This window comes from Lissotriton helveticus, chromosome 11 (genome assembly GCF_964261635.1).
Source record: "Lissotriton helveticus chromosome 11, aLisHel1.1, whole genome shotgun sequence".
Taxonomy (NCBI): Eukaryota; Metazoa; Chordata; class Amphibia; order Caudata; family Salamandridae; genus Lissotriton; species Lissotriton helveticus.
In genome coordinates, this window is record NC_136072.1 from 486,247,605 (window position 1) to 486,262,662 (window position 15,058).

General features: G+C 45.0%; 1 protein-coding gene across 6 annotated transcripts in view; it reads right to left on the bottom strand.

Moving 5' to 3' along the window:
* Window positions 1-6,564: 6,564 nt before the first annotated feature.
* The window catches only part of ARHGEF4 (Rho guanine nucleotide exchange factor 4), a 639,140-nt gene continuing 630,646 nt past the window's right edge, over window positions 6,565-15,058 (bottom strand). For 2 of the 6 annotated variants that reach the window (XM_078666094.1, XM_078666093.1), the window contains exon 14: window positions 6,565-8,361. In XM_078666094.1, coding sequence (XP_078522220.1) covers window positions 8,204-8,361 — 158 coding nt within the window. In that variant the 3' untranslated portion in view covers window positions 6,565-8,203. The remainder of the gene's footprint in view (window positions 8,362-15,058) is intronic. The other 4 variants (XM_078666097.1, XM_078666098.1, XM_078666095.1 and 1 more) reach the window with 3 other exon arrangements.

The following is a 15,058-nucleotide window of genomic DNA, read 5'->3' on the forward strand; positions in this document are numbered from 1 at the left end:
CGTCATACATTAAATATGACGCATCAATCATGTCGGAAGGAGGGCGCACTGAGAAGTGACGCATCGCTGCTTTCACGCAGCGATCAGTCACTTCTCATAAATGAGGCCCCAAGTACCTTCCATTAATAGTGTTTACATAATCTGTATGCTGAGTGGCTGTCAATGCCAAGTAACCGCCTAAACTTTACTAACTCTAAAATGTATCACATTGTAGCCTCATTCATTCGACTTTTTTATTTTGTGTATGCATGTTCCAAAGTGACTTTGTCAGGACATTCTTACTTTATAAAAGTTTTGATGAGCTCATAGTCGTTCATTGAGTGTGATTGAGTATCAATTAGCCAGCCGACCTCTCCTTGCTAGTTGCCAAGCTTTCTTATAAGAGATGCTCCTGAACTTAACACTGGGTCCACCTTTCACTTATTTCCATCTTTTAAAATCCTCTCAGATGTCTTAAAAGAATTTTGCACGATTACCTTAAACATTTCTTTGATTATTCTAGTTGGAAACGTAATCAATTACACAGTGAAGCGTTGGCTGGGACATTTGTGTTAAGCCTTTGTCTCACCTTGACCCTCCCTTTGATTTCAGTTTTTTATATGTATATTGATGGCACTCAGCGCTGCCTCAAGCTTGGGCCAAAACGGAAGGATATGGGTGTTGCTCCGCCATTAGTACTTTTTACTCAGGACACTAGGACTGGATGGGCAGCCACTGGCTCAAACGAAAATCAGATCACCTTCAGATTATGATGGTTGTAAGAAGCTACTGTCCAGACTGCTAATGGACACACATTTCCAGAAGACCCCAAGCACACATTATTCTATGTCCTAAAATTTAAAGGTACAACCTAAAAGCCTTGTGAAAGTCCAAGGCTTTCATGATGCAATAGGACGAAATACGTGTTGGCTGAAACAAAAAAAAACGTACCACATTAAACCGTCTTGCTGATTATTTCAATTGAATGGTGAACAATCAACATCATCATACAAAGAACACTAACTGGATGCCAAACCGAGGATTACTTAGGTTACCCCTTCCTTCTGCTCCACTCAGTGCCAAAAGGCCCTAGTGTATATGTGCCTGAAAAGTTTTTTCACATTACCATTACATTGACAAAAAGAATGGTGATTGTGTCTTATAGAAGCAAGTTAGGTGACCTTGATGTTATTTATCCCCAAAATGCTTAAGGTCCCGATATCTAAACATAAGGCCAGGACTGGAATAGAGGTCATAAAGCCTGTCATCGATCATCAGATAAACTGGTTCTTCTACACAAACCATCACAGTATGAGTCTGATGTGCCTGGGATGTTGTTGTAGTACCATACTTTTACTCTCTTGCACCTTTATGTCTAGCCACTGTAGCAAATCCCATCCCGTGATTGATCAACACACCTGACTCTCAGTAATATCATTCTCTTGTGAAGTGTACTCAGGAATGTGCTTTGTTTTTAAATGTGATTGAATTACATACTCAAGCTTTAAGCAGCATAATTTAAGCTCCACCGTTTATATGTCATTATATACATTTTGTATACTTACATACAACATTTATATTCAACATGTGGTTTAACTTAATTAATGTGTGGTACATTTAAATGAATTAATAGTATGTAACTATTTCAATCCCTAAGAATTCATGTATACGTGTATTAAGCTGATTAACAGATTAATGTATGCATTTTCATTGCATATTCATGTTCAATTATTGATAATTTGCTTTTCATAGAGTTATATTACAGTAACATGTATCCATTTTGATATTCGAGTTAACTTAGCTTGGCATTAGGCCTTATCTGAAAATGTTTGTTTTAATGCTGCCAGTATGCTGGTTTCTCTCCTCTGCTGGTGCGTTATGGTGTTCCTCGTTAGTTAGAGAAAGGCCAATTGCTGTTTATTAGACTGCTGATAGTGAGGCCTAGGAGAGGAAAGTTGGCAACGATTGTGAAGTACTACCGGTGAAAGAAGGTCTCCTGTCAATGGTGTACCAGGAGGATGCTACATTCAAGGAACAGCTGCATACCTAATTGCGTTGTGATGGGAACTTAGGGCGTATGTTGACTCCCCTCAAATGCGGCCCAGAGATTGGCTCTTAGTGGTGTGAATGACATATGAATGTTCTGGCAACTGTTAGTTGTACTTTAATTGGTCTTCCCGCCTCCATCATTCCTCCTCTAACTAGTTCAAGGGTGGTTAAAGGGGAGCCAGCCCGGGAGGACACTCAGAGTGGGATTAGGTTGACGTCTACATTCTCCCAACCTACTATTGCCCCCTCCATATCACACGAGGCCAAACTTCCCATATCTAGCCACGACATACCTAAGGGGCAGATGAGCCCTGAAGCAGGTGACCCAAACGTAGAATCTGCTACATTTTCCAATCAGCTAATTGACCCACCGACCCGACAAAGCAGACATCTAGCGGCCCTATCATGGAACGTGGCGGGTTTGGCTACAAAACTAGACAACACTGATTGGTGCGATTTTGTGGATACTTATGGTATCTGTATATTTCAAGAAACATGGGCTATGACCACCCACCATAGAATGGGGTTTGTTACCTACGCTGAACTTGCCATAAAGGGTGCTAGAGGCAGGCCATCTGGTGGCCTGACCATATGGGTGGGTGTCCATCTTGGGTTCTCGGTTAAAAGGATCAATACTAATAGCCGCGACATATTATGTATTCTTTTAGCTCACCCAAACACACCCAAATTGGCAATCATTAATATCTACTTACGCCCTGTTTGTGGGGGAGGGACATCACAGACTCTAGAGTCCTTAACTAATCTATTGAACAGCCTCCCTAGCGAGACTAAGGTGTTAATAGGGGGAGACTTCAACTGCCACTACGAGCCACTTGGGGGGGTTATTCAGATATCGTCAGATGAGGATGACGCCTGCCAGATTCCATTTCCTAATGTCTATCAAACTAAATCCTGGTCACCTATGGTTATGCAGCTCACATCCTTGACGTATACATTTTCACTTAGAGCATGTAATGGTCGCTTTCCGGGGGATAGTCCAGGAAAGCGTACTTATAATGGAATGGGCCATTCGTCAATAATTGATTATTTTATGGCTAGTTTGTCTTTATGGCCACTGATCCGTAACTTCCATGTACACGATCGCTCGGAAAGTGATCATAACCCTTTGGTGGTGGATCTGGATCTGCCACATCCTGAGGGGGTGCATCAAGAGGCTGACATGGTTTCTAGCAATATTAGGATTATACAGGGTGGTAAAACAATCCGCTGGGCCTCTATTAAGACTTCAACAGAAAATCTGGCTTCGATGTACAAAAGTGTAATTCCTCAGCTAGAGCGGTTGTCAGCACTGTACGAGAGTGTCCCAAATTATGCGGAAGGCGCTAAAATTTTAGAAATCCATAAAGAATTATTGACGGCCTTGGCGGGCAGCTTCTACAAACCCTCCAATCAGAGCCAACGGCAGCCACGGGACCCTAATCCCTGGTATAACCAGTCATGTAGGAGGGCGAAAACTACTTTAGTATCCGCTCTTAAAACAGGCAGTAGGACTTCCATTATGATTGCAAGGAAGGCCTATAAGGATCTCCTGTTCCATGCAAAATCTGAATAGGAAACTGAGATGGCATGCAATCAAACAGGCATTAATTGCGAAAGATGCCCGAACCTTTTGGAATCTGGTCCACACTGGGAAGGTAGAGGGCAAGTCCAAGATCGATCCTAACATCGCTGAGGAAGCTTGGTGTGCTTACTTTAGAGATCTTTATTCTAGTCCCGCTTCCCTAACTAGTGACTTATCAAGTTTTCCCCTGAGGTTGGATCCAAGTTGGCACCCTCCTTTATTTACTTTGTCGGAAGTGACACTAGCGGTACTAGCACTGAAACCTAATAAGGCCCCGGGGTTGGATAGGATTCCTGGTGATCTCTACAGAGATGAGCTGAAGATATGGGTTCCTTATTTGACTGTCCTATTTAACGCCATTTTGGACGGACAAGAACTCCCTAGCACTTGGCTGGGGGCCGAAATCATTCCGGTTTACAAAAAGGGCTCTCCGCTGGCACCATCAAATTACAGGCCAATTAGCCTTATTGATGCTACACAAAAAATCTATGCCAGACTCCTTTTACAACGCTTGCAGGATTGGATCATAGAGAACAATATTCTCTCCCACCTGCAAGCAGGGTTTAGAGCCAAAACATCGACCATTGACCAACTACTACGGCTCCAGGTACTCTACTGGAAGCATGTGGTCCTGGATGGGGGCAGCCTGTACCTAACGTTTGTGGACCTCAAATCCGCCTTTCATATGGTGGATAGGAACCAACTGTGGAGTATACTAACCAATATGGGGATTCCTCCTTACTTGTGCCATCAATTTAAAAGACTCCATGAAGGAACCTTTGCGAAGGTACGCTATTCTAGCAAAGAAACTGTATCTACAGTTTAGATACGGCACACTGCCTCTGCCCTCATACACAGACAAATGGAAAGAGGGTCCAGCTCGCCCCTGTCCAGGTTGCGAAAACCCTAATGAGACCTTAATGCATGTAATCTTGTTCTGTCCTGCCTACTGCAACATTAGAAAGAAATGGATTATACAGCTATGTGTGAACCTGGGAGTTAGGAATTATCTAGAGTTTTTTAGAATTTTAAAATCCGACACCAATGCACTAATAGTTACAGCCATTGCTAAGTTCTTGTTTTCTATGTGGTTAACAAGACGGAGAATGTTTCGGAAGTAACAAAGCCCCCTGGTTTGTTGTTAGATAACTTTCCCAGGAAAACTTTGGGTTTCTATTGTATTTTAACCTTTTAATCTGTTAATATATAATTTATTGTCTTAAATATCATAACGGGACTCCATAACCAAATGGCAACCTATGGACTATGTATATGAACTAGGATGTAACATGTGTATTATTTTATTGCTTAAAACGTGTTTTTTTTCCTTGTGGTACTTTTATGGTTCATAAACAAACCGAAATAAAGTTTAGAAGAAAAAAAAAAATTGGTGTTGCATAGTTAGTGGGGCACACTTTATCCTGACTTGGAGAGGAAACAGATCTCTCTGTTGGGCTTCTCTGAGTGGGAAGCATCATGCTGAGCACTCTTCCCATTTCATGGAACTTCTAATGAAGTTCACCCCCTTATGCTGACACCTTCTATGCTCCCCTGTAGAAATCTCCAGTAGAAATCTCCATTAGAGTTTCTCTTAGCATATGCTTAGATTAGAAAGGGAAACTTTATTTATGGAACACCTGATCGCGCCAGTCTGTTTCCTTTGCATTGTGGCTGTTACTATATTGTATATCATTATGGCACACTTTGGTCCCCAGACTGTATTGTTATACATTTTTAGTTTATTCCTGCTTTGTATATATATACTGGTTGGATTAATGTTCTAAAATTAACCTTTATGGTTGAAATAATTGATTCTTGGTCTTCATTGTGAAGACAACTTGGCTTCACAGAAATAAAATTCTGTTGTTAGCTCCCTTGCAATGCTTCAAGTTGACTAACAAAGGTCCATTCGACCAATGGGGAAAAATATTTGATGATTTCACTAAGAGATTGAGGTTCAGATATCCAGACTCAATGAAGCTTAATATTTTTTTTATTGTCAAAGATTTCCATTGAAACTGTAGTGCTGCATAATCAGAGCATTGTTTCTTTCTTTCTTTTTGCCTTCACCAAATGAAATATCGGAAAGGCAAATTATTCGGCAAGGACGTCATCCAATAGCATTACTATTGGCAACATTTTGAGAGCCCTTGCACACTAATTGGGAGATCAGCTGAAGAGAAATGTATTTTCAAGATTCCAAAACATCTACCTTCCTTAGTCATGTGGTGCCTATGGAGACGTTGTAGCATTTGGGTCTTCCCATCCTACTTTATTTTCGCTGCAATCCTACCAGTGGTGGCCGGCACGGATCTGGGGGGGGTGAGGCAGGGGGCAAAGGGGTAAGGGAGTGTAAAAAAAAGAAAAATACACTTACCTCCTCACCGCTCTGTCTCACGTCGTCTCTCCTCTGTTGGCTGAACAGGAAGCAGCCAGGCCCCCTGAGCCAATCACAATGCTACAATGCAGCATTGTGATTGGCTCTCCTAAGCCAATCACAACACTACAATGCAGTGTTGTGATTGGTCTAAGTGCCGTAATTCGGCGCACAGATGGGGACTGGGGGCCTCGGCATGTTCTCCACCCAGGCTGTAATGAAGCCTGGGTGGAGAACATACTAAGTGCTCATGACTGTTTGGCCTGCCTGAGACCGCCGGCCAAAGCGCCATGTGAATTGCAGTGTGCCCATCATTCCTCCCCTGCCCTGCTCTGTGAGCAGAGCAGCCATGCCCCCATGCTGCTGCAGCAGGAACAAGTAAAATAATAACATCACATTATTATGATTTTTTTCCCCCCTTTTCCTTCACTGCTGCAATGGAGTGAGGTGACGCTCCTCCGCCTTAGCAGAGGAGCCGTCACTGAATCCAACCATGACAGTTTTGCTCCCTCAATAAATTTGCTCAAATGGAGAGACTTGGCATTTGTCCAGGCAGAGAGCAAACCAAGAGCTGTATTGTGGGAGCAACTAAGGTTCGTTCTCTTCCAGGTGGCTGCTCTAGTCTTGTGTGTGCTGTTATTTGTTACTCTTGCACAACTCCACAAGTATGTGTGTATGTGTATATGTATATCTATGTATGTATGTGGCATTGGTATAGCACCAGTGGTGTAATGAAACTTGAGGGGCCCCCACGCTCTGGACCCAGTCTGAAGCTCTCAGGCCAGGGACCTGCCAGTGCCGCAGGGGGCCCGGAGCTCGGGCCACCCCCGCACCATGGACAGGACCTAGCCAAAAGACAGCAGCGGGATAACAGGTTCACAAGATGGAGTGAACACTGACTGAGCCTGAGATGCAGCCTACCTATGCCCTTCAGCGTTAGTTGCCCACCCACTGGAATCCATTTCTATGCTGTGAAAGTTCTTAAACTCCATACTCCATCGAGCGTCATTAAGTGCACACACTCCCTCTAACAGCCTGGGTAAGATTCATGCTGTCCCAGAGCTCTGCTGGGCACACTCATGGGGCTTTTTGTGCATGAGTGCAATGTTGACACTTCCAGATTATATTACTTGACGGATTTATGCAAAGGTTTCCTGTTTCACCTATGCAAGAACTCACCATAAAATCTCACTATAAAATAAATAAAATCATTAAAATACTTTCCCACGCCTAAACCAATAATAAAAAGTTCACAAGAATGATTACAACAGTTTCTTAAAAATCAAGTTGCTGTTATTTGGGCATAAATAAAGACATTACAAATGACAAATCAGTGTTCTCGTGAAGGAGGCTGAAATGGGCTACAGTGGAATATTGTACACAATATTAAGTTAGGCACATTTTTTTCTACGTTACACATGGCGCTCTCCCTTTCTTCTCTCAACATGCCCCACCATATGAAAACTCAGCGGGGAGCAGTGAAAGAAGGCGCTGAGCCCACACCATTCCTTTCCCAGTAACTTCCTGTGGGGACAAGCAGAGTGAGCAGGCATGCATGGCATGCTATCTTGAGCGAACCCCAGCAACATGGTGAGATTCTGTCGTTTCCTCATGCTCTTTGTTCGATTGGCACCATCACATCTACTTCATGGATAGCAAACAGACAAGGAGGTAATGGTACCCATGCAGGCTTTGTCTGTGAATGCCAGTAGGGGGAGAAAGGACCAGGTACTGAGGAAAGGTAAAATGAGCCTGAAGACTATGATATTTCCTCGCAAACACAGTTGATTTTTCTAAAAGTGCTTTAAATTAAGTATGCCAACTCAGAGTTTTGCGCATGCGTTTAGCATGCCTCCTGTCCTCGTAGAGCACCAACACGCCCCATCCTTAATGGGGAGACAAATGGCGCATCAGAACGTGATTGGGAGAAGCAAATATGAAAGGCAACATTGTTCACTAATCAAGTGACAGTGGGTGGGAGCGGGAAAACTTGAAATGGTCTCCAGTGATTTCAGTCTCGCTAGTTTTCCAGGAATAGCTCGCTGTGATGCGTGCCAGACTTCCCAAACTGGCCGGTCAGTAACAATAAATAGTGCGCGGTCTCTATACCCAGTAGTCTTTCCCTAGCAGAACGCCTTCTAGGCAATCTGCTGGAAATCTTGCTCCGTAGCCTGGATAAAGTGCTTCCGTCTGTACAGGGTCCACGTGCAGTGCGCTCACTTCCGGAAGGGGGTCAGCCGGCTGATGTTCTGCCAGAAGTTAGAGGGCTTGCGCTTGGGCTCGGCTAGCATGATCACCTGTTGCTGGGGGAGTTTGGCAGGCAGAGTCGGGTGCTTCTGGCGCATCAGGAAGTCGTAGTATGGCCTGTTGACAGCTGTCAAAGTAAAAACACAATTAGGAACTCTTTTTTCATTTTCTTTTCTTCCTATACACTTGTTTTCTTTGACCAAGCACATTAACCCCTCCTGGCCCCTGGGGCATTCACATTCACTTTAAGTTACAGATGCAACTGTAGTGTTGGGGAGGGCCCTAGGCCCGCATGGTAGATAGCAGCAATGATGTGGACGCAGACACCAGTTAGGGGTAGTGGGAATGGCCCGAGCACGTGCGCTCGGCCCCTTTTATTGCCAGCGTCATGTGACACCATGACGTCTGTGGTGGGTGGGTGTAAAGTGTAATACAAACACTCTTGAACACTAGACCGTGTTCATGCTAGGACTCTACATCCCTCCCATTTTTTAATCGCAAAAACCCACTTACAGAAATCAACCTGTGGGAAAAACAAACTGTATCAGGATGCAGTAAAGTGTTCAACTTCCGCTGAGTCCTTTTATCCACCGCTGCTTGGCATCACAGATAGTGTTCAATCTGCTGCGGGGAACGTCAGTTCACAGTGGCACCGGTTTGGGGGTGCTCGATGGAACCAGTCTGTTGACGACTCTGCGACAAGATTGTCCTCACAGTCCTTCTTTTGCTCACTTCCATGGCGACGGGTGCAGTTGGAGTTCTTGTCGTTCGCCGGGGAATAATGCACGATTTCCGGTCTCGGCCTTAGCTTCACTTGTAGTCTGTGTCCTACTTGGCAAAAGGCAGATCCGTTGCACGGCATCCCTCTCACTAGGATGACCCCTCTCGTCGGTGTTCCCCTGCCCCGGGATATCCTTGAGGTCCTCTTTCTCGGATTTGCACTGGGCTGGATGTGCCACATCAGGTTGCTCCTGCGCCGCCGCCAGTGGGGGTATGTAGCAGACCATGTGCCTCACCTCAGATTCCGCAGCCTCGTCCCAAGGTAGCTGTTGTTTTCTGTCTTTGCTTGCGATGTCTTCGCCCTCCCCGGACCTTTTGGATGGGCGTCGGAGGACCGTCTCTCGTCGCGGGGACTGCGTCCCAGAGGCCTCTGCCCCTGAGTCACCACGGCTGGCATGTGTCCAGTGTCCGTGTGACCCCAAAGGTGGATGTCACAAACGGTCTCGCTTGCTCCTCTCCGCAGATCCTGGGTGTGCGGAAACATCGTCTGTCAGCTGGTCTTCTTTGCCACTGGTGTTCTTCCGGCCTCGTGTTCCTCGCACCGTTGTCCTGGCACTTGTCGCCTCCCTTCTCTTCGGGAGTGTGAGTGGTCTTCCTGCACTCCTTTCTCTTTCCTAAGTTGGTTCACTGTGGGGACGTTGCTTCGCCCTGACTTCTCCTTCTACTCTTAACTGTGGCAACAGGCCACATGGATATACTTCCTTCCTTTTCACGGTGGCAGACGTGCCACTCAGATCTCTCCTTTTCTTCCTTCCTTTTCACAGTGGCAGACGTGCCACTCAGATCTCTTCCTTTCTTTCTTCCTTTTCGCAGTGGCAGACGTGCCACTCAGATCTCTTCTTTTCTTCCTTCCTTTTCGCGGTGGCAGATGTGCCACACGGATCTCTTCTTTCTTCCTTCCTTTTCGCGGTGGCAGAGGTGCCACTCAGGTCTCTCCTTTTCTTCCTCCTGCATCGCGACATCACTTGGTCCGATCTTGTGTCTTCTCTCCTGACCTGGGTCCTCCATGCAGTGCGCGCACTCTGCATGTGTACCCCTGGTCTTGTCCCCGACTAGACCGTGTTCATGCTAGGACTCTACAGCAACCACGTAATCAGATGACTGCGAAGCACATTTGGGAGCGCCAGAGTAATTTAAGTTTTTTCTTCTCTATATACACCCCAATTTTCGACTCCTTTTAGGTTGTCTAGAAAGCTCCATTTACGCAAATTCCATGGCTTGAGATTTGATTAGAATAATTATTAAGCCAGCCAAAAATACATCATATTCCCACTGTACTTGCAGACATTTCCTGAAATCTTGAAATTATATTACACCACTTAGCCCTCACCATTCATTCAGTGATACAGCGCATTTACAATTTCTCCAGAGCTCACACTAATAACCTCTGACTTTTAGGTCTCGCCTAGCGCAGCACATATGCGCTACTAGGAGAGGGCCTCTTGGATCACTTCAGACTTCCAAGAGACTTCTCAGTGTGGGTCTTCTTCCTCCCACACATCCCATTGGCCTTTGCGTGTGTCTTTCAATAATGAAAGCACGCAAATGGCCAAAGGGGGGGGGGGGGTATGTCCTGCCTTTTTTGTGTTCACTCCCATGGCCTATGGGTCTCGGGAGCGAGCAGGGCGCGCAGACTGCCAGCTGCATTCCTGGCGTCTCAGGTTGAACGCGTCGTGCCGCGCTGTGCCGTGCTTTCGCTTGTTATGTAATGCATCACCGCTTCCTCCGACGCGCCATTGTTTTCCTTATCCACGCCCTTTGTGTTGCTGCTGTTTGTACAAATGCTCCTGTCCGCAGCTCCCAGAAGTTGCCTCCGGAGACATATGAGCAAATAAAATCAGTCAGCCAGTACTTGTCTAAATCACAGTACTGCTCGTGACAAGCAGGCAATAAATGTTAATCTAAACCCGCCGCAGCATCGCATGCTCCTAAACATGACACGTAAGTGAGTTATTCATTACAAGTAACGTTAAAGTCCCTATATAGCTTGATTTGGTTTTTCTGTTTTTATCAGCATATGGAGATTTTTGACAAAAAAACTGCTTTTTAGCCAAGATAGTGCACATCGCGAGAGTCATGCTGAAGAAAAGAATGGTGGAGTTCTCTTTACACAGAACACAGCACATTCTTTTGAGTTATGATAAATTGCTGGTGCCCAAAGGAGTGTACTGCAAGACTGAAACATACAGGGATGCGGTTTGACTTAATCTACTCCACCAAATGGAGGGCCAGGCACCAGATCTGTCCCGAAGGCTGTCAGAGTTGCTGTCCTCTGGAGGCGGCTCACTCTGCCTGTCCTAGGGATCACTTCTCTGCCTGGCTGCACTGTCTCTGTGTGATGGGCTTCAAACTGGAGCTGGGCCAAACCAAGGAGATGAGTATGTGTTCTTATTCATGGATTTCCTTTTTTAAGTCAGCACGCTATTAGGGAACACTCGCTGTTCCAGGTATCTGATGAGTCTGTAGCTTAGCACTGGGTTGTTTCCATTCCGTTTGGGAAAAGAAAATGGTCTCGGTCCCCCGCAAAATGCTTTTCCAGCCCTATGCGTTATGTCACCCAGTTCACTCATCACACTACTCCGTCATTTCTCCCTTTCTGTCATTCACCTCATCTGTTTTTCGCCCCCTAACTTTGCTCCATCCTCCCCTTTCCCGATCAATCGGTTCATTCATTGTGGCGCTCTTTACACTTCACATCTAGCTGCATTAACGGTCTCCTGACCCCTTCTTTCCAGTCACTGCACTCTCATTTTTACTGTCTATCCACTCCACCAATTCATCCCACCACCTATTCCTTGCCATTAAAATAAATCATAAACCCATGCTATACCTTAATGGCAATAATTTATTGTCTTTACAAGTTTAATGGCTATTACACATTTGTGTATTAATAATGATAATTAAATACATGAAATATGCAAGTGTGCTAGTGGCAGCTCTTCAATTCCTAGTTACATAGCACCCAGGATAATATGCTACATTGCTAAACACTTATAAGATCCAAAAGGCGAGACCTATTGCTATGCCAATGCTTGTTTACATTACCATGGCAACACTGGGCCGGGGCGTGTGGGAATCTCAAAGTGACTAGCTTTAGTTCCAGAAACTAGCATCTGAGTGTAACCAGCATTTTCTTCCAATGTTGCATGTCACCGAGATCTGCACTGATTTACCATTTCCTCCTGGTAGACATTTTCCCCTTGTGATTTCTGTCCTACTCCACTCATTAACCTTGACTTTAGTAATCTTTATTAACTTTTAACCAGACTGCTTGGTTTTGGGATAGATTATCACTTTTGCCCAAGTGACAAGCAAAGTGCTTTGGGATCGTACAAGATTTGATACACCATCTAGGGCCAGGGTCGGACTAGGACAGAAAATTGGCACCATATTAAAAGGGGTCCCCTTTAGCGAATCAGATAGCTAAAAAAAAGAGGCCCACATTTTCAAAACAGGGTGGTTTTATCCTGTAAAGACAAGAGCTATAGGTTTTTGCAATTTACAGGAGATTGTATTCCATAGTGCCTACTGAAGGCAAAGTCTGTGGTAATGTCATAGAAATAAACAGGCAATACCGCCCACCAGACCAAAAAAGCGACCTAAAACAGCTATAAACCGGCCCATACACTGATCTGTCAGACGAGCCCTTCGGGAACTGGCACATTGTTCTATAGGTCAGTCCGACCATGCCTATGGCTCACGGTTTTAGGCTGCCCTTGGCAGTGGCATAGCAAGGGGGGGGGGCGGTCCGCCATGGACAGCACAAGTTTTGCCGTCAGCGGCCTCCCCCATTCTAATCTGCGGCCGTGTGGGCCAGAAAAAACTGGAGTCGATCGCCAGCAGCCCCCCTCAGCTGACGTGGCGGCTAAGGCTGGGACTCTTCCTCAGGCAGCAAAAGGCCTAGCGACGCCACTGGCCCTTGGGGCGAGTCATGATGCCTCAGCCTTAATATAGTATAATAGTAGTAGTGGTAGAAGTAGTAGTGGTGGGACCAATAAAATAGTTTGCTATGGCTCTTTTTGATAAATTATCAGTATCTATTATAAATGGGAGTAGCACCATCCTACAGTAAGAATTGGCACTACATTGATGCTGATGAAGTGAAGCCTGAAATCGCAGGCACATACCTCCAATTCCTCTCTGTTTTGCCAAGCTTTCCTTGACTGTGTATCAATTAATAAAGACTTCATGTAGGGGCTTTCAGAAATTGCTTCAGATGCTGCCACACGCTGCGTGTGTGCTTTTACTTTTGCCCCAGCTATTGGCCTTTGCAAGCGTCTTTTTAACAAAGACAGCACGCAATTGGCCAAAGGCGTGGGCATTGCTCTGCCCATGGCCTATTGGTGTTGGTTACCCGCAGGCCCAACATCTGTTTGCAATTATCGTGCACAGAGGCAGGCGCGATAATAGAAAATAGATGTCTCGTTGTGGCAGGTGCGCACCACTCGTTAAAAAAGTTATTGCCTACTTCCTTGTTTAATTCTATATCTATGAATAAGATTTAATACAATTTTGAAATGAGTGTCAAACCACTTTAAAATGCTTTAGCATGCATGGCACTGAATTAAATATGTCGGGGGAACATTAATGTGGCGTGAACGCGTGCAACACTTTTATAATAGCCGAAAAAGAGGTGTGTGCATCGTAGGTCGATATAGTATTTTCCAGTTCTTTCTGCCTGTAGACCCCCAATTAAGGATTGCGGCAGCATGTTCTGCATCCAACATTGTGACATGAAGCACAATGTCCCAAAATTTTAGGCTGCATGTGGGGAGCTCGCATTGAATGGCATAAATATCTCGCTCAAGAGTTCAGCGCACGAGGAATGCCTCGAACCTTCGTTAGAGAGAAGTGCTTTAATTACAGTACCTTTTTCTGGCATAGTTGAACACTGTTGAGAGCCCCAGGGTCTTGGGGGCAATAGATGAACACTGCCTTAGGCGCTATACTAAGAACAGACCTGCAGGGGATTCTCTGACTGGTAATGGCATTAATAAAACCAGGTAAAGGAATCGCACGTGGATCTCTCGCCCATCCTGCTGTGTTAAGAACTTATTGCCAATATAAAGTCGGAGATCACCAGGTAAGAGTTTATTCAAGTTACAGCATACAGTAAACAGCAGGACATATCAAGACATGCTGCAACCACCACATCCCAGTGCAACGGCCTTTCATAAGCTTCTTTATTCCCTTAACATTCATTAACTATGTTAACATGTTATGTTATGCTTATACTGTTTCCATTTTAAAAGCAAAAATATTGCCATTACTAGTAAACAAATAAATAAAACGGTTTCTTTTAAAGTCGCCCAGAGATGTTCCGTAACGTTGCTATCTAAAGTGAAGAAAGCATCATAGGGGGCCAGATCGTTATTCTCCTATATATTTTAAGTATTCTCCTGCGAGGCTGAACATCTGTAAAACTCGTTCTTTAATGAGTTTCTCCTACTACAGGCACAACATCAGGGCCGGACTGGGAACTGAAAGCAGCCCTGGCAAATTTTGCAAGACCAGCCCCCGTCCGGCGCGTAGCAGACCAGCCCCCGTCCAGCGCGTAGCGAGCGAGCGCAGCGAGCGAGCCCGACGGCAACTAGGGGGGTTTGTGGCGGTTCTCCCCCCAAGAAAATTTTGAAAAACGACAGACCAAAATGGTGAATTTTACAGCATATTTTTCATTACATATTTAAATTGTATCAACTTTCAAAGCACAGTAAACAGTAGATGATGACCTTAAAGAACATCAGGTTACCCACCCAGTCATATGTATTCATAGGCATTCTTTCAGAGAGCACCAAAAATAGACACAAGTTTGCGAGAATGTTCTGTACATTGGTCATCGAACGTCACGTCCGGTACATGCTGTGTTTCAATAAGTAACTCCTGTTGTGCATGAATCCTGGACGTTTTTTCTCAGGCAGGAAAATGTAACATGCATTTGGTTAAAACCCTATGGTAGGGTGACCAACTGGCATTGGTGCAAATTCAGGACGGTGAGTGTAAAAATTCAGGACAAAGGGTCAAAATTCAGGACACAAATTCAGGAC